Below are 21,499 nucleotides of genomic sequence, written 5' to 3'. Positions count from 1 at the left end.
TTCAACATACACACAGACAGACATACGGACATGACTAAATCGACTCCGCTATCTATAAGGATCCAGAATATATATACTTTATAGGATCGGAAAATTATATTATAGAAATTACAAACGGAATGACAAACTTATATATATACTTCTCACGAAGGTGAAGGGTATAAAAAAAGGGAACTGAATGAATTATTTTTCAGAATTACGTTCAGGAAACTCAGTTTCCTGAAAGTAATTCCTAAGAATCTTCTAATCAGTGTTAGTCAGGAATGTTATTGCCGGAATAACATCCTTTCCAAGATACTTGGATCTAACTTTGACGAATGCCTGGCAGTGGCAAAGAAAGTGCTCCAGAGTTTCACTGTCACTTCAGACATGCTCATTTTGAGAAGTTTTTTCGTACGATTGTATTTTTTTATACACCCAAATCTTATCAAAGTATATTAAATCTTTGTTAATATTTACTTATAATTCAATCGACTTAACGTTTAAGAAAAAGTCTAATAAAATTATGGAGTAACGGAATTCTCTTCAATATTACCAGAAATAAAGCGATCTAGTTTTTAAAACTACTTTATATTTTTTATATTTTTAAAATTTCCAATGCAGCTCATTTAGAAATGGAAACCGAAATAGATGTAAAAAAGTCAGTACAAATAACGATGAAACGCTACTGTTAAATTCAAAGGTTTTTCACCTAAATTTGAAGCTCTTCTGGTTACTAGTTAGTAATGTAACTAGTTAGTAATATAAAACGAAATTTTTTGTAATTAAGCATTCAACTGAAGATAATATAAGAAGTTTTTGGTCATACATATTTGGACTTTAAAGCAAATTATTGTTTCATGTCGTATTTAGAATCGGATGTACTGTACAAGTAAATATGCTATGTTAGATCCCATGTCATGGAGCACAATACATATGTTGAATTTGATATGACAATAGATTTTTTTGCTAATTGTACTTATACGTCGAATTTTAATTTAAAAAACATATTTAAACGATTTATTGATGATAAACAATAGATACTAATTGGGCCCTATGTGGCTTGATTTTCATTTAGACCAAGTTTATTAAAATATAATAAATTGTTTCCTAACTGCTTTAAATATAACATTTTTAAAAAGTACAATATCGGGTTAATATTTATGTAGTAGTTATGATATATTATTTGAAACATTTTAAAAGATTATATATTCAAAGAAAATAAAAAAGATTTATTTCTTCATAAATATAAAATGTTGAAAAAAGTATTCAAATATTATATTATCATTGGTAATTAAATATTTTAATGTAGCAATTGAATACTTCAAATAGTAGCACTAAATATTTTCTTCAAGTAGCAATGAATGTAATTATACTTTTCAACAATTAAAAATTTGGTAGCATTGCTACTTTATTTTGGTAGCAGTTCTAGGTAGCAATGCTAATTAAATTTTTGGTAGCTATGCTACCTAAATTTTGGTAGCATAAAAATAATTTTTTTATTAAAATACGAAAAAAAAAAAACATCATTCAGAAAAAAGACACAAGCTGCGGGATTAAATTTAGGACTTCGATTTGTGGGCCTTCTAAAGACATATTTACGTATTATAAAGTTGCGATATTAATTTCTCATTATGTTCACTACTAAAAGGATTCATGTATATTTATCAAGGATTATGTATCAAATTTTGTATGAAAATTTTCTTCATAAAATTTTTATAAGTTCTAATGAATACAAATTCTTCGACTGAAAATCCCATCTACACGCCTTTTTAAGTAAGCATGTATAATTGAAACGATTTTTCAATGCGACTTGATGTACATATGTCTATAGAATAATACCTTTAGTAAGGCCCCTGTACTGAAGAACATTTTTCCCGTTGGGATATGTGTATTTGTTAGTTTATTTTTTGTTTTCGAAGTTTTTTACTTTCTCTATTGCTACTTCAATTTTTATTCTATTGCTACCTCAATTATTTGGTAGCAACAGAACGATCAACTAGTAGCAAAGATTTCTATTGCTACTTTTCAAAAGTAGCAATAAAATTATTTATATTTTTAAGCTACTACCCCAATTGTAGTTTATATTTTATTTAGAACTATTTCTACTTCTACTAATTTATTACTACTGCTATATTTGAGATTTATTTTTTTATAAGTAGCAATAGTTTTAAAAACGTATGATTATAAAGCAAAACAAATGCCACTGCGACAACTTCAAACAATTGTTTGGAACAGTAGTTATAGCAATAATATAATTCTTGGCAGCAAACGTAGTTTTTCTAACACTGTAAGCAACAACAGAATATTTTTGTACTTTTTACGCTCTTAATTTGACTTTTGTTTACGATCGGGTTGTGGACGTGTAAATTGCCGAAAATCTTCGTAATTAGAATAATATGGACGCGCAACGCTGATTTTGTGTGAGCATTTTACACAGACAGACGAGTCTTAGATGAATATTTCTTGGTGTTACACATGGAACGACAAACTTATAGACACCCTCTGCCACCGCTAATGGTGGTGGAGGTTATGAAAAAGAAAAACTAAAAATGTAATAAAAACCGGGTAACCGTTTTTTAAATTCTAAATTAAGGCTTAAGTTTAAGGCTTTTTTACTTACCGAATTTACTATAAAAATACCTCTACCACGGCTTGATGCAGCTGGCTTCACAATCCAGGGCCCTCTATGTTTATTATGTGCTGTTACGAGATCTTTATACTCAAGAGGTAACATAAATGATTGTGGAATGATATCAAAGTGTTTAAGTCCACGCAAATGCTGCATCCGTTCAATATTCTTATATAAACGGTCTTTACGTGTCAACTCATAAGACCTAATTGTAGATAAAAATAATCGATAATGCAATAAAAATATGTAATAAAATTTCACTATGAAGTTCTGAAATATACCTAGGAAAGTGATTTACCCGCTGATAAGGAGCTAAATTTCGTAAAATATCAGGTTTCATATGTATACCGGTCCATAGAATACTAAAGTTCTCATTCTCATCCGATTCTGTAAGACCATGACGTGCAAAAATTTTTCGTAATAGTTTTGTTTCCGTTTGAACAAATTTGTACGTTAATTTGAGATCAACAGCAGGCATACCAGGAGCCGGCGAATATTCGTCAAATTCGTTCTCTAATTTCCGTTCGTCGCCATCATATTCTCCATTATCTGCAGCATCGTCCGTTGGATTAATATTAGTTACATCAGCGGTTTCTACTATTTTAACATCCTCCTTTTCAATTTCTTCCAGTTCATCGCCTTCACTCGAAATGGAATAATCACTCGAAGATAGGGAATCGCACAAAATCTTTTCTGAATTAACTATGTGTACAATATTTTTTGGCGCCCTTACTACATTTCTTTTTCCCTCATCCGAAATATACTGAAGCGTTGTTTTCTTGTTAATTGGCATTTTCAAAAAATACGCATTTCTACTTGTGGACGGTACTGGATTATTAATACAATTGGAATTTCTCTTATTACTACAAATGTTTGTATTACTTCTTGGTTCACGTTTTATATTTGTAATGTGATTAAATGTATCGGCATCATTTGAAATAAGTGTCTCTTTTGTTTTTGTATTTAAAACCGAAGTTCGGAAAACAAGAACAGCATCTCGTGACCCTAAATTACCACTTGTAATCCAATCATCATCACCAGGCTTTTCAATGCGTTTGCAACTCCTGTAATATTTAAATAATTTATTTTAGTTTCCGAGGTCAAATTTAAATGATTTTAAAATAATTGTGTTTATCATGCGAACAAATTAAAAATTAATTATTAAAAAGCGAATTAAAAAACGTAGCTGCTGATAAAGATTGGAATAGCATATGTATTTCAGAAAATATTTTAAATTCTTTTGGAAAATTGAAAAGAAAGTAGTGAAAACTACTACAAATGTCTATTTTCTGCAAAAAAAAAAACTTACACAGAGACAGGTTTCTATATAATAGACTATTATACAGAGATTTTTCAATGTAATAAACGCTTATAAGGTCAATTTCTGAAGAAAAAGTTAAATTGAGCTACCCTGTGGTTTGTACAAGATATAAAACTGCTATAACCTGTGTGTCGGCCTTATTTCACGGTTATATTTTTCACAACCAACGCCCCGTTGTGTATCTTAAATGCAGGTGGCACTTAATAAAAAACATATTTGAAATAGAGTAATAATTCCTGTTGAAAGACCTTTGTAAAAATATAGAATTATATTCTTTTTAACATTTTGCGGTCTTGATTTTTTTCAGCCTGATTTTTTAAATGACTGATTTCAATAATAAATGCAAAAAGGCAATAATTTTTTATAAAATTGCTATAAAAAATATAAATGATCAAAAACTGAATTTTATAATATTTTTTATTATTTTGTAATATATAAGATATTTTTTGCACTGTTTGTAGAAATTAACTTTTAAGTATAATATATTATAAGAATTTAAAAGTTAAGAGTTTGCCTTTGCCGAATCTTATATACCCTTTACCAAAGCGTGTTAAAAAAAAATATGTTTAATTTTATAAAATTTTAATTTATTTAATATATTCCATATCTATCGTTAATTTAGCAATAACAAAATAACTAATACAGTCAAACTCGCTTATAACGAACTCAGTTATAACGAATTCTCGGTTATTACGAACAACTTGTTCGTAAGTCAAGTTCCGCTATTTTGTTAAATATTTTCATACAAAAAATCTCTTATAACCAGTGTTGCCAATTTAGCACTTTTAGTGCTAGATTTAGAATATTTTTAACTCATTTAGCACCCAAAAATATAATCTAGCACCTAGCACCCTTTCTAGCATTTTTCCTAGTGGCCATCACAAGTGGTAGGGTAAATGGTCAGTTCGGGACTGTCCCGTCGAACTGCTGGGATGTCCAATGAAATATCAATGCGTACATTCAATGCTCATATCAAACATGTATTATTTACAATTGAAAAGTAATGTTTATTGACGTCCAAAAAAGCAAAAATAATAATTTTTTTTAAATTTAATTGATTTATGTTCAATTCAATTTTATTTCACTTCTTAATAACTTCAAAAAAAAAATAACAGACAATTACTTCCAATCAGTGTTTGTTAAGAATTTTATTTCCAGAATAAAATCACTTCCAAAATACTTGGATCTAACATAGACTAATGCATGACAGTGGCAAAGAAAGTGCTCCAGAGTTTCACTGTCCTCTCCACGTGCTCTACATTCCTCTAAATCCGCACGTCCAATTTTGTATAGATGTGCACGTAATCCTGTGTGTCCACTCAGAATACGTACCATCATACTAACCTCAATCTTGCTCATTTTGAGGAGATTTCTCGTCTTGCTTGTTTCCGACATATTCTGTGTCTGTTATGCGATCAGGCACGTCCGATGAATGTGTATAAGCTTCCAATGTATCCAGTATACATTGATGACGTATCCTATAACCGTTTTTGGCCAGTTCGCCTAAAGTAAAGAGCCGTTCGGCTGTAAGCGCCGACTCATATCTTATATACGTTTCAATGTGTGGAATATCTAGCAACATTTCCAGAGCCTTGGTTGAAGTAGTACACATGGCACAACTTATACTCAAGCAACATGTACGCTAAACTCCCTGTAGTAGTTTGATATTAAACTTTTTGTCCAAAGTAGTCCACCAGATTAATGAAGCATAAGCTAGAATTGGTATAATTACACTTTTATAAAGCCAATTTGTCATAGTAGGACTAAGACCCCATTTCATGCCTATGGTTCTCCTACATGTCGCCCAGCACCGATGTGCCTTGTTGAAATTATCCTCTATGTGGTGTCTCCATTTTAATTTCCGGTCAAGTATTACACCTAAGTACTTAACTTTGTGTGTCACCGGTATCTTCTTGCCCAGGAAGCAAGGTTCAGGATAAGTAGAAATGTTTGTCTTTCTTGTGAAAAGACAGATTTCCGTCTTCGCCGGGTTAACATTGAGGCCTCTCGGTTGAGCCCAGCTCAAGGCCGTATTCAGAGCCTCCTCAGCTCTTCTACACAAGTAATTTGGATACTTTCCCTTTAAAAGTATTACGACATCGTCGGCATAGCAGACAGATCTAAGTCCTTTCTCGGTTAGGGTCCTTAGGAGGCTATTAATCGTGGTAACCCAGAGTAAAGGTGACAAAATTCCAAACTGTGGTATACCGCGAAATACCTTTTTGTGATAGTTATATCGCCTGTGTTAAAATTAAAACTTCTTCATGTCTCTTTTATTACTTCCATGGAGTTAATTCTACTTCTTTTTTGCTTTTTGGAAAATTGCGGCTTGTAGTTTCATTACAAGGTTTACAAGCCCGATTCGGGGGTTCAGTTGTATGGGGGCTAGGTAAATAATGGACCGATCTTAACCATTTTCAATACGCTTCGTCCCTCGGACAATAGAAGATTATGTACCAAATTTCATTGAATTGTCTTTAAAATTGCGTAGTTTGATTCTATGGATGCCGTACATATTGCAACTATTCTTCCTAATGCATCACCAAAACGACTTAAGCGAATTGTGGAAAGTTTACCAACTCCAACATCACCAACATCGGAAATTCATTTGAAGAAATATGGATCAATACAACTCCGGGTTCAAAAAATTTTTGTAGACCCATTGGATTTGAATATATAAAGGAGTCAAAGAAAACAACAAAAGATTTAGTGGAATATTTAAAAGATGAAATAAATGCACTGGAGCCCATTTGCATAAAAATAAAGGAATTCTCTATTAATGTATCACATCAGCTAAGTTTAACAATGATTGATGGAAAGGTCAGCAATGCCATAACAGAAACTTCTTCCTTTTGGAGATGCTCAATATGTAATGAGAAAAAGTCGCAATTCTCAAATATAAACAAAAGCAGAAGTATTAATGAAGAAGTCCTGTCTTTCGGAATTTCACCACTTCATGCCAGAGTACGATTTTTGGATTACTTTTTACGCATAGCATACGACCTCAAATATAGAAGTGTGCCAGAGAATCTTACTAAATCAACAAAAAAAAATGAAGAATTGAAAGAACTGAGAGCTGCGGAAAAAAGCAGAATCCAAGAAGAATTTAAAGTTCAGATGGGATTAAACATCGACAAACCACTTCCAAGTTGCGGTAGTACAATACGGCGAGAAGGTTTTTTCGTGATTTTGAAATTACTTCAAAAATAACTGGAATCGACAAGGAGTTGCTTCGAAGAGTTAAGACTATTTTAATGGCACTGAATAGTAAACATAAAATTAATGGAAATCGAATTGGGGAATATACATCTGAAATTTCTAAATTACTTGTATCTCTGTATCCATGGAGGGAACTAACACCAACAGTACACAAAGTATTGTGTCATGGTCAAATAATAATTGAATTGAATATTCTTCCACTTGGAGAGTTTACAGAAGAAGCCCAGGAAGCGAGGAATCGAGATTTTAAGCATGTTCAACTATTCAGCTCAAGAAAATGCTCCAAGCAATCACAGAATGAAGATATTTTTAATAGTTTATTTCTCTCTTCTAATCCTTTTCTTTCAACTATGCGAAAAAGATGGATTTGTTATAAAACTCTATCATATCAAAACAAGGAAGATTTAAAGGACTTATATTACATTCTGGATATGTATACCGATATGACAGATTATTTAATAGAAAATAAGTAGTGTTAGGAATTAACTATATAAGTAGGTTGTAAGAATTAATTGTATTATGTTCAGTTCAAATAAAAAAGCTATTATACTAACTGATGATATTGTATTAAATTGTGTTTTATATTTCGGTGGGCGGGAAAGGTGGTTTGTGTGATTTAGGTGTTGCTGTGCGTGGCTCATAATAAAATTATAATTTTTTTATTGTCAGGCCTGTTCGTAAAATTGAAAAGTACATAAAATATTTTTTAAATGTATTTTATAAAAATTAATTCTTTTTTTGATAAAAATAGCACAAAACACAAAATTCGGAATCTTATATACCCACCTTCAAACCATATTTGTGTCGAATTTAATCGCTGTATTTTTAATTCAGTCATGAGCTTTAAAGTTATTTCTCGAAGTTCATCGCTATACTCGTGTTTTTAAGCGAGTAATGAGCGTTGAAGTATTTTTTTTTTAAAGGGGGCCTGATATGGAGGTAAGGTCAATTATGGACCGATTCCCATAAAATTTGTTAGAGATTTCGGTTAGTATAGAACATGTTTGTATCGAATTTCATTGGCGTACTCGTATTGTTAAGCGAGTATTGAGCGTTAAAGTCATTATCTGAAGGACGGACGGACATAGCTACATCGAACTAAAATTTAATAAGAACCCAGAATGTGTTATAGTTTTGGGTACAAAAGCACCGCTTTAAACAACGGTATAGTTTTTTGATACAACTTAGGTTATTTGTTATTTTTGATAAATGTCATTTTATCTTCATTTAAATAATAATATTTTTATTAGTTCGTTAAACAGAGTACAAAAAACAAGTTTTGTTAGTTATTTAAGGTAGTCAATAGGAAAAATTAGCTTGTTCGTTAAATGCGATGTATGTTCTGTCATACTTAATACTAAAATATGAAAAAGATGAAATTAAAGGACACAGGTTTAAACGAACATATTTTTGAATGTAATTGAGATATTGGCTTGAAATTTTTTGTAAAGGGTCGAGAATTTCCATATCTAACTAAAACATGTTATTAAGGGATAAATATGGACTAAATTGTTGTAGCTATCTGCGACCCTATTAAAATTTTGATATAAATCATAGTTTTACAAATTTAACAAATATGTAGTATATGACAAAATCTTTATTTATGAACAAAACTCAATGAAATCTTCAACGCTTGTTAAATTTGTCATTTCAAATAAGAAAATGCAAAAAAAAAAAATTAAAAAGGTCAAAGGGCATCCCGCAATTCCCAAAAATAGGAATGAAAATCCAAAAAATGGGATTTTTACTTTTTTGCCCATAGGGTCCACATTTCTTTCAGGGCTGAGAAAATAATTTTGGAGTAAATATAAAACATATTGAGGTTTCTAAAACTGCTTTCAGTTTTCTGATCCCAGCTTTGGGATTTTGGAACATGTCGCCCAAAGTTGAAGTTTTGATAAAAAATAGGTCATATTCGGAAGGACGCAGTGGAAACATTTTCAAAAAATAGGACAAGTTTTTTACGCCAAAGCGTTCATAAGTTTTTAAAAATTTTCTAATAAGAAAAATTTCAATAATGATGACAATTGTTAATGGACAATATCGGTTTACGTTTTCTTATAGCCAGGAGCCCATGTGCCACTAGAAAAAAGCAATAAACTCCGACATATTCATATTCGACAATTCCATAATTGATTCTACTCATTATAAACCGTATCCTTCAAAAAAAAAAAAAAAATACTGGCTTAAAAAACCATTACAGAAATATAATTAACAAATTTTAGGATCCATAGTTGTCCCTACCGCACTTATAAGGTCCACTTCAAAAAATATGAGTGTTGTGATTTATTATGCATATAGAAGTTCTATACAGATACAATATGAGTGTAGCGATTTATTATGCATAAAGAAGTTCTATACAGATCAAAATCTATGTACAAAATTTTGTGAGGATCAGTCTACACACAAAAGGTTCTTTGCAAAAAATAAAATAAAGGCTCATGACTGAATTAAAAATATGGCGGTGTTAAATAAGTCTAAATGATGGCGTTTAGGATTTCATCATTGCCGGATATAACACTTTCACTTGTTTTGTATTATTTTTATTTTTCTAATTTAAATAATTAATTATTTGTAATGGTAGGTATGTATGTTATATGCACTCTTTTATTTTTACGAAACAAAAGATGTATATACTTTGTTTCTGTCCCAATGTTTAATGCATGCGTAACTAATTAAAAAATAAAATTGATTTTTAAATACATAATGTATGTACATATATGACAAATGCTATCTAATCAGAAATGAAAAAATAGGTTTATCTATAAACGATTGCTAATTGTTTTGGACACATATCAAATTAACTTAAAAAAAACTCCGGTATAATTAGAATGTGACTGAGTTAAGACCGTGATTTGTGCGATAACACGAATTTTAAATATACATATTAAAAAAAAACAATTTAGCTATAGATACCAAAGCTAATAGTAATGATAAGCAATTAAATGAATGCAGTACTTTTCGTTTATAGTCACTACTGAGCAGGCTCGAATCCTGCTCAACCGTTTGTGTGATTTTTTAAGTGACGATTTACTTGATTTTGCTGATTTTATTTAAAAATTAAACCCACCAAAACAAAAACCCGTTAAAATGATTTATATAGATTTTCATTTTAACGGTTTGGAAATAATTTTTATATAATGACCGAACTTTTTTCAAACGGCTTATCGATTATGGTATAAGCTTCTTCAGCTACCGATTAATTTCAAGGATTACCAATTTTTATTAGCGGTTTAGGTGTGCTTCGCCGAATTGTCTTATAACAAAAGAAACACCGCGTTTTCAGTGAAAGAGAAATTTTAATGAAATTTATTTTGCGGTTAACATATCCCAGCTTATCTACAATTAACTGTTTTCAATATTTTTAAATTTAAATAAATTATTAACATTAGAAAGTAAAACAAGTTAGAAATTATAGTCGGGCGAGAGTGATTAAGTTTTCAAAACAAAACATTTAAGTTGAATTGTATCTTGCCTCAGATATACTTCAGCCATTTATTGTTGAATGAAACTGTAAAAATGTTTGAAGGGGACTTCTTGTAGGGGTTAGGGTCAAATGATTATAACTATAAAGTTTATGAGGGTCATCAAGAACTTGGTTTTGCAGGTTTTTGTCTAGATAAGAAACTATTAAACATAATTATAAACTTAAAAGCTGAGTGAAATAATAGACCGATCTTAACCATTTTCAATAGGCTTCGCCCCTGGGACAATAGAAGATCATGTACCAAGTTTCATAGAATTATCTTTAAAATTGCGACACGTAGTTTGTTTACATGGACGGACCTAGCCATATCGACTCAAAAAATGACTCTGAGCCGATTGGTATACTTTAAGGTGGGTATAGGACCAATATTATTGTGCACAAAACCAATATGCCCTCCCAGCTTATATGCACGCAGAGAAATAACATGGTTGTGATAACCATGTTCAAAGAGCAACATATATATTATGGTTAAAATTATGATTGTAGTCTAAATACATTATGGTTATTGTAACACTTTTAAAACATCATATTATGATTAAATACAGTTGAAATATATTATCATAATATTTTTTATTTACCATAATATTGTTTGTTATACATGACTATATTATGATCTAATGTGATCAAAATGTCGTTAAAAATATGTATCGAAATCAAATTAATTTTGGTTTCTGAATCAGTAAACACAGTTTCTAAGAAAGTAAAAACATATAATTTGATTCAAAAACATAACTACATTATTCTATATATACATACAATGTTAATGTTAAATGAGAGTTGTTTCAACACGTTTTATTGTCGCGTAAAACACACAAAAAATAAAAAGGGGATTCACATGGTCGTCATATGTCATAAAATAATAACTCGAAAAAATATGACTGCTGTGAACAACCCTCATAAGTTAGTGTGCTATTTTAAATTTGAGTCAGCTACAAATATTTTTAGTAAAAATGGCAAAAGCTAGCCAATAATTGATATAAAAGTCGGTTTGTGCATAAAAGGCGTATTGAACATTGTAATGGTGAAGTATACAATCCATTTGTATAAAAATTTAAAATATTTTCTTTGTAATTACATTAATCGAAATTATTTAAAAACGTAAACAGCTGTTAATGACTAAGCCGGAAATATTTCTGACGCCTGCTATTTTTAATACGTTCAGTGGCTGCCAATTATTTTTTAATTTATTTTATAAAAATTAATAACTTTTACAAAAATATTGAAGTAATTTGAAGTAATATAACTTTGCACAAATTTATGTCATGTTTACGTACATATTGCATATGATCAATTGCGACAACTTCTAAATACTATCACCGGCTCGATGAAGAGTTTTTACCTTTCGACTTTGATTTACAGTGTTTAGTTAGGACAAAACTGTAAATATATATTAGAATGTGTTATTATGTAAAATTTTTTTCTTTGAAGCACAATAACAATATTTTAAAACTACCACAAAACATTAGTATATTATGACAATACGACTTAATAGCTCACCATGTGAATACCCCAAATGTGTGTGAGGTGTGCAGCTACCCAGCCAGCAATTTTGTAGTCGACTTCGAGAAAATTTACTTCTAGTTTACTTTTACAGACTGACTATAAGCTAACTACAATGTAACGCAGAGCTGTCTCGAAATTTTGTATTTGGCAACGTAAAGAACCAACTTTTAAATACTAACTACAAGCTAACTATAATGTAATGCAGAAGTGTCTCAAATTGTATTTCAACATGTTTTCTCTTGTTTCTCTATTATTATGATTTTATTTGCTAACTTTAGTCGACTGACTATAAACGAACAGCAATGTAATGCAGAAATGTTCCAAAATTTGGTATTTATTAACGTAAACAACTGACTAATGCGGGAGTATACCAAATTATCTGGAGAGCATTTTGTTTCGACATGTTTTCTCATGTTTCTTTATTTTTTTGAATTTTGTTTTTACATTTTTGTCATTTTCTTATATACGTTGTGAAATTAGAGTCAATAAATTGGAAAAATTAATTGTAAAAGGTTAAATATTTCAAAACTCGGTCCCTAAATTCTAAATTCTGCTGGTTAATACTGTAAATATAATATATATAACAGTTAACATTACACATAACATTTTAAAATTTGTTTTAGATTTGGATTATTGGCAATCATGGAAATAATGAACAGTAATTCATAATTTTATAGACACCTGTGTTATTTTTAGTTTCCCTGCAGAAAACTGATATCTATTAATTTTAACGAACTAATATCATAAATTGTATTAAAGCGAAATGTAACTAGTAGTTAAATTTTAAATATATTTAATTAAAATGTAATTAATTAATACAGTAGGGAGTACAAAAGAAAACTATTACTTGATTTTTCTGCAACTAACTTTAAGTTAGTTAAAAAAGAGTTATCTTTAAGCTAATTTTTTAGTAACTAACTTTAAGCTAGTTGAAAAGTCTTGCAGAGTCGGACAATTGACTACTGCGTAGGACATCGCCATGTTGAAATAGTCAGTTGGCTCCATTAAAAATAATACTAGAATCAATCATAACTAGTTGATGAAAAGGTCGGCTTTTAATGCATTTAAAGTTAGTTGAGTTGCTGGCAGGTAATGTTGTTTTGTTGTTGTACCAACAGACATAGAACAACATTATATATAATGGTTATTTATAACAACATAACATACAATAATATAGAATTAAAATAACAATTATATGTTTTTGATAACAATATAGTGGTACAGTGAACAAGCTTTAGTATAGCATGCCGAACTATGCTTTTTTTTGCGCATGGGTGGATAAAGTCAATAATGGACTGAATCTCATAACTCAGTAGAGAGATTTATTTAATACTCGAATTTTAGCTCTATATCGTACTTTTAAGTCATTAGTGAGTGTAAAAGTTATTCTGATTTTATGGGGATTGGGGTAGGTATTGGGTTAATTATGGGCCGATTTTTATAAAATAAGGTAAATAGATTTTTGCTCGTAAGAAAATTTCTTATGTCGAATTTTAGCGCTAAACTCGAATTTTTAAGTCAGTAATGGGCGTCAAAGTATTACCGATCCTCATAAAATTTTGTAGAGAGAATTTGATTCATATAAGATTTAATAATGTCGAATTTCTTTGCTATACTCGCATTTTAAAATAGATATGACTGTTAAGGCTGTATTTCGGGGGGCCATTTGTATGCGAAAACGTAGACCGATTTTGCCCATTTTCAATACCAAACAAACCATACCTATAAGAAAAATTTCAACTCTCTGGCTCTTTCCGTTCGGACTCTATCGTGCTTTCAATAGACAGACAGACGGACAGGCTAAATCGTCTTAAAATTTAATAAGGACCCAGAATATATATACGTTTGTGGGTCTATGATCAATATTTCGATGTGTTACAAACGGTTTTGCCATTCCCTTTTTTTGATGGTGGGTATAAAAATAATAAATTTACCGCGTTCCTTATTTCGTCCTTTTTTGATTTTTTTGGAATAAAGATATAACCAATGAAACTTCTAAGTAAAATATATCTCTCTTTAAAATTTCATTAATTACCTTAATTAATTTTTTCTAAAATACACCTTTTGACTGATTACAGCAAAATACTTCTCAAGTATTTGCATATTTCCGAAAACTACCTAAACTACACATAATTACCCGATTGTACACGTTAACTTTGAGTTATCCACATGCCTATTTCACCCATCGAAAAGTAATATAGCCTATTGACGCTTCCAGACATACATCTTTCCATGTTCCAAATTTATAGAAAATCGGCTTATCCGTTTAGGGAGCGTGATTGACGCTCCAAAAAAAAAACGAAGTTTCGAATTTTGCCCATCCCTCCTTTAGAATTGTTCTTTGGGTATTAAACACAATAATTGCTTAAAAATTTAAAAGTTATTGCAAATTCCCCGTGCAATTAATATGTCTCATATAGGGTTGATTTTATGACGCTTGTCCAGTTTCAAGCTAAAATTTAATTTGTCCAGCTAAATAGAAATATTTTAGTACACTGCAATAACTAATAATTTTTATAGTACCTTTGTCAAATCATGTTAGCCAACACTGATTTTTACATACTCTTCAGAATTTAATAACACGAAAATTACATTGTTTATCAATTTTTTATAATATTTTTAAAGTAAACTTTCTGCAGAAAGTGAACAGGCCTGAAGTCAAATTAGTTATATTCTATAATAACTTCCAAAAAAGAACATACATACATATATAATGACTTCCACAAGTGTTCACAAAAACACAAAATTATATAAATATTTCGGCTTATTCACTTAAGCACCTAGAAATTCGCAATAGAGCAATTTAATTTTACGCTTAAGCAATAGAAACTCGTATCGTGTTAAAAATAAACTATTTCAGATCTGTTAATCACATTTACAGTTAGTGTGACCCAGTGGAAAGCTTTGGAGTGGGATTTTTATTGATACGTGTTTGGTTTCATGGAGAAGAGTTAGGAATCTTAAAAAAATAAAAGGAATATGGAAAACAATCCCATTTGTAGACACTTCAAGGGGTTCTTACCTGCCAATTCCGTAAATGCTTATTGTAAAATGTACACAGAAAAAACTGAAAATGAGTTTTAATTATCAAAATAATTGTATCAAGCAAGTTTTGCACCTATAACCAAAATAATGATATCAATTACCAAATTTGTAAAAAAGTAAAAATATATATTTTTTCCAAATAACGAATTAATCAGAACAATTAATGCCAATAATTGAGACAAGATTTAAAATTGATTAATTCATTAATTGTATAAATTAAATATTTAATAAATATAAAATTGATTTTTTGTTAATTTATTAATCAAATAAATTGTTAAAGGTCTAGTATTCCTTTAACGTTGTGTGTAATCGATTAATAATTTGACTGTTTTAATCACCTTCTTAATTGATTTATAAAAAATTCTCTATCAGACAATTTTTTATAAATCAATTAAGAAGGTGATTAAAACAGTCAAATTATTAATCGATTACACACAACGTTAAGGGAATACTAGACCTTTAACAATGCGTTCAGTATTTTCAAAAATTATCACATTATTGACACAATTTAACATATAAAGTATTTCATAAATTGTAAAGAAACTTGAATATTATATGCCTAAAATTTTATGGACTATTTAAGAATTATAAATATTGCTAGCACAAAAATTCAAAAAAAATATTAAAAATAAATCTAAAATAGAAAGAAGGCCAGAAAATTTTTTCAATCAATTAAAAAATTTATTGCATTAATTAAAAATTTAATCAAAATTTTTTTCCCTTAAGCATTTTAAGGGAAAAAATTTCTCTTTTACTATATTTTACTCGAAAAAATTCTTATAGTAAAAATAATTTTAATGTCAATTGATATAAAATGAAAAGTTGTTTGGAAATTTCTATTATCATTTAGACATATATTAAACGCGTGTTTCGTGCTTTTTGCAGTGTTTGATACAATGTTTAATACAATTCCACATATGTTTGATTCAAGTGAATCGTCCAGTAGTGATGAAGAAATAGTGAGAATGTGTGTAGAAACAGACGAAGAAATACAAATGTTGTCTGCTTTAATTAAAGGTAACAGGGCGTAATGTTCATGTTTAGCACTGTGAAGATTTGAGGGATGACTCTTTTGTGTTAGTCTAGACAATTAGGAAAAAGGCTGTTTAAAAAATATTAGTGTAAAGTGAAAACTGAAGTTTTTATGGTTTTATGTACAAACGTTTTATAAAAATAGAAAAAAGATGAAACTGGTCATATACAAATCATGTTTTCTAGGTTAATGGCTTCCCATTTGGTTTAGTATTTACTCTTAAAGCTCTTTGCTTAAAGGCCTATAGTAGAACAACTTCATAGAATATCTACTATTAAATTTAATTAAAATACATTAAAATTTATTTTTTTATGAAGTCTTTGTCAAGTGTTATATGGGAGATTTTATACAACATAAACCTGAAGGATGGACTTTTTATACTAAAGACAGTAAAATAAAACGCATTTATTTTTTATAAAGATAATATATGCCTGTTCCATTCATTACGATCTAAAATTTTGAGTTTGAGTTTTCTATTAAATTTAACCTAGAAACATGATATTAAGTATGTAGAGCACGGAGTAAATGAGAATCTATAAAAGGTGACTTTTTGGTACTTTTTCGTTCTACAAAAGGTACTTTTTGAGTTTTCTATAAAATTTAACCTAGAAAAATGAAATTAAGCATGTAGAGCCCGGAGTAAATGAGAATCTATAAAAGGGACATTTTTGGTACTTTTTCGTTCTTCAAAGGGACTTTTTGAACTTCCTATAATATTGAACCTAGAAACATGAAATTAAGTATGTAGAACCTGGATTAAGTGAGAACCTACAAAAGGGGACTTTTTGATACTTTTTCGTTCTTCAAAAGGTACTTTTTGTTTTTTTGTATAATATGGAACCTAGAAACGTGAAATTAAGCATGAAGAGCCCGGAGTCAATGAGAATCTATAAAAGGGGACTTTTTTCGTTCATCAAAAGAAATTTTCTATAATATTGAACCTAGAAACATGAAATTAAGTATGATTAAGTGAGAACATATAAAAGGGACTTTTTGGTACTTTTTCGTTCTTCAAAAGGTACTTTTTGGATTTTTGTATAATATTGAACCTAGAAACGTGAAATTGAGCCCGGATTAAGTGAGGACCTATAAAAGGGGACGTTTTGGTACTTTGAGAATCTATAAACGGGGACTTTTTGGTACTTTTTCGTTCATCAAAAGAAATTTTCTATAATATTGAACCTAGAAACATGAAATTAAGTATGTAGAGCCTGGATTAAGTGAGAACATATAAAAGGGGACTTTTTTTGTACTTTTTCGTTCTTCAAAAGGTACTTTTTGTGTTTTTTATAATATTGATCCTAGAAACATGAAATTATGTATGTGGAGTTAATTAGAATCTATAAAAGTGGGCCCTTTGGTAGACATAAAACTAAGCAATCAGGGACTTGAGTGAATGAAAATTTAAACTGGAATATTTTTTGCTACTTTTTTGTTCTTTAATTTGTACTTTTTGAATTTTCTATAATATTGAACTTAGGAACATGAAATTAAATAAAATAGGTCTTTCGGTACTTTTTCGCACTTCACTGATACTGGTACTTTTAGGGCTTTCTAAAATATTGAATATCTAAACATAAAATTAAACACGCAGTATCCTTTGGTACTTTTTTGTTCTTTTACTAATACTTTTCTATAATATTGAACCTAAAGACATAAAATTGGACATGAAGCTTCCTGATTGTATAAAAATCAGTATGCAATTTTTTTTAGCTTCTGGTTGAAAATTAAACATGTGTCGTCCTGATTCAATGAAAATATATAAAAAGGCACTGTCTGGTACTTTTACGTTCTTCAACTGTTTTTTTTTTTTAATTTTCTGTAATAAAATCAAACTTTAAGAGTTCTCTAAAAGGCGAATTTTTGATATTTCGTTTCAATTCCAAGTCACTTTTTATAACATAAAAGTTCGTCAAAGTAATAATTATCAATTTGCCATACCAATAGGGAAACTGGAAATAATTTTAACTGTTCACTCTTTTATGTTATAAAAGCGACTTTATAATACTATAGGGAGAATCCATGTGAAAGCGGACAGCAGTCGGATTTACCATCTCCGATTTTAATGAAATTTGCCACACATATATTGGTTTAAAAGTGTTCCTCAAATCCATAACTTTTTGATCGGAATCTCATTCCAGTCCAAAAATATCGCGCTTTGAAAATTTAAAAATATGTTAAAATTGTCTAAAAGTATATACACATAATTACTCATAACTTTGAAACTCCTTAAAGTACAGAATAATTTTTGATTTCATTTTAAAGCAAAAAGATATTGTCTTTAATATCGCGTAAATAAAATATTTTACTTCCAAAAGGTCAGCCCCGTGTTAAAAATTAAAAAAGGACATGGTAGAATGACACTTGAACTTTCCTCTATATCCTACCAAAAACAAAGCGATGGAGACTCGTTTAGTTTAGAAGTTATTAACCAAAACATAATATAAATCAAGTTCTTTAAACTAAATTTTTATACAAAATAATATAAAAACTAAAGCAAATAGGCAACAAAACCCAGTAAATAAATTTAAATATAGATATGTCGATTTTTTTGGTACATTGTAAATACCGCATATCTCTAAAACACAAGTAAATAAATGTAAATCATTATTATCCGATTCCGTACAAGGTTATCACTGGAATAATGTACAGTCTACATTGTACCCAATTATTATATACTGAAAATATATAGGAGAAATAAAAAATACAAATTTTAAAATAATTTCCAGCAGCTTAGTACACAATACAGTAGCGGTTCATTTGTTCCACAAACATATGCATTTTTTTATAAAAAAAAAATTTGGGTCCGTTCCATACAAAGAATAAATAAGAAGTGAAACGCTGTCAAAAAGTACCTAAGTCTACTGTCAGTCGGTACCTAACTCTAAGAATGTATTAGTAGAATTCTCAAGCCAACATAGTTGCAAAAAATCGGATTTAAAAATTTAAAAAAAAATTTCGTTTGAATTTATATTTTAAAAGATTTCTTTAAATATTTTGCAACATAATTTATCTATAAACATTATATATGAACGTATCATTGCTTTTTAATCTGCAATATTGAAATAATAATTAAGTTAGTTGAAATATTTTTTCTTGTATCATACGAAAATTTACAAAATTGTTCTCTTTTCGATTTAATTTCAACAACAAAAATTAAATGTCAAAAAAATAAAAAAATATTTTTTTCGTTTGTAAAAAATTAAATCTTTTCGAGCTATTAAATATATTTAAAGTGTGCAAAAAAATAATAAAATATAACGTTAAGTGATAAAAAATATTTTCAAGTTCTATAAGCCACGAATTTTCGCGACAAAGTTTTGAAGTTTGTAGAGAGATTAAATTTCTTACATATGTGTTGGAGTTACACAGAACTCGTCTGTGAGAAGAGCGTAACGTTGTTGTTGTAAAAAATGACAGCGTTTCACTTCTTAGTATTCAGTGGTAACATATTTCTCTAATGGGTGTGCAGCTCAGTTTAAAAATAATAAATTCGTAAATTTATGCTATCACAATAAGGATTTTGGATGTGAAGCTGAGTGCCATTTTTTCACAACCAGTCATGGCAAAAGTCCTAGTGATGGACTTGGAGGCACTGTGAAAAGAGAGGCTCGTAGAGCAAGCCTACAACGACCGCTTGAAAACCAAATAATAACACCAATACTTTTATTTGACTGGTGTCAAAAAAACCTAAAAAATTGTAATTTTATCTACCTTACTGAAGATGATTATAAAGAAGAAGAAGATTTTCTAAAACATCGGTTTTTTGAATTAAGGATTATCCCATGCACTCAAAAATACCATTGTTTTATACCAATAGATACTAATAAAATAAAAGTTAAAATTTTCTCAGATGATGTAGCTTTTTCCATTGAGAAAATTTATCTTTAATAAAACAACTTTAGATATATTTTTTATTTCAATAACAAAAGGAAGTATATAAACACTGCAAGCAGTGGATATAGTTCTGTATAACATTTAACAATTTTTACATTTGAAGAATTCACTGTTAATAGTATGTATATATCCCACCTTATACATATTTAAATTGACATTTCATTTAAATACCAACAGCTGTCTAAAAGTTATCGCTTTAGACTTCACACTTACATTTTTAATTGCTTGAGTTTTAATATAAACTTATAAATATATATTTCTTATGTTATTTTGTATAAAAATTTAGTTTAAAAAACTTAATTTATATTATATTTTGGTTAATAACTTCTAAACTAAACGAGTCTCCATCTATTTGTTTTTGGTAGGATATAGAGGAGAGTTCAAGTGTCATTCTACCATGTCCTTTTTGAATTTTTAACACGGGGCTGACTGATATATTTTACATTGAATTTTACACTTTGAAATTTGACCTTTAACCTTTTGGAAGTAAAATATTTTATTTACGCGATATTAAAGACAATATCTTTGGCTTTAAAATGAAATCAAAAATTATTCTGTACTTTAAGGAGTTTCAAAGTTATGAGTAATTATGTGTATATACTTTTAGACAATTTTAACATATTTTTAAATTTTCAAAGCGCGATATTTTTGGACTGGAATGAGATTCCGATCAAAAAGTTATGGATTTGAGGAACACTTTTAAACCAATATATGTGTGGCAAATTTCATTAAAATCGGAGATGGTAAATCCGACTGCTGTCCGCTTTCACATGGATTCTCCCTATAGTATTATAAAGTCGCTTTTATAACATAAAAGAGTGAACAGTTAAAATTATTTCCAGTTTCCCTATTGTTATGGCAAAATTGATACTTATACTTACTTTGACGAACTTTTATGTTATAAAAAAGTGACTTGGAATTGAAACGAAATCGACTCATCAAGTAAGTATTAAACATTCACTCAGATTATATAAAATTAAATTGTTTTAAACTCTGAGCTGTTACGTTATGGTCACAATTTAGATAAAAATTGTTGGCAGGGTTATGGTTAGTGAATACTTTAGTAAAAAAACAACAACATTCGATTATTGAAAAAACGAAGTAATTGTATTTCGTTTTATTGTTTATATATTAAGAATAAAGTGGATTTTACGAAATTTTAAGAGTTTATACGAGGCTTCGTTATAACCGAGTTTGTTATAAGCAGTGTTGCCAAAACCTAATTGGGAAAAAGTGCTAGATTTTTTTCAAAAAAATGCTAGAAAGTGCTAAAAGTAAAGAAAAAATACTAGAAAAAAGTGCTAAGAAAATATTGTTTTTTTTTTCATTTCTAATGGAACGAGTTTAACACTAATTTTATATACATATTTATTTATTTAGCCA

At 29.3% G+C, this 21,499-nt stretch overlaps 1 protein-coding gene across 2 annotated transcripts in view; it reads right to left on the bottom strand.

Annotated features, from left to right (window-relative positions):
- LOC111681668 (tubulin polyglutamylase TTLL5) overlaps nucleotides 1-21,499 on the bottom strand; it is a 261,613-nt gene that overhangs the window by 71,922 nt on the left and 168,192 nt on the right. For both annotated transcript variants that reach the window (XM_046948832.1, XM_046948833.1), the window contains 2 exons: nucleotides 2,893-3,675; nucleotides 2,603-2,816 (listed from right to left, as the gene is read on the bottom strand). In XM_046948832.1, coding sequence (XP_046804788.1) covers nucleotides 2,603-2,816; nucleotides 2,893-3,675 — 997 coding nt within the window. The remainder of the gene's footprint in view (nucleotides 1-2,602; nucleotides 2,817-2,892; nucleotides 3,676-21,499) is intronic.

The sequence above is a fragment of the Lucilia cuprina genome, chromosome 4 (assembly GCF_022045245.1).
Source record: "Lucilia cuprina isolate Lc7/37 chromosome 4, ASM2204524v1, whole genome shotgun sequence".
Taxonomy (NCBI): domain Eukaryota; kingdom Metazoa; phylum Arthropoda; class Insecta; order Diptera; family Calliphoridae; genus Lucilia; species Lucilia cuprina.
Note: the sequence above shows the minus strand (reverse complement) of the source record. Positions and strands in the feature narration are given on the sequence as shown.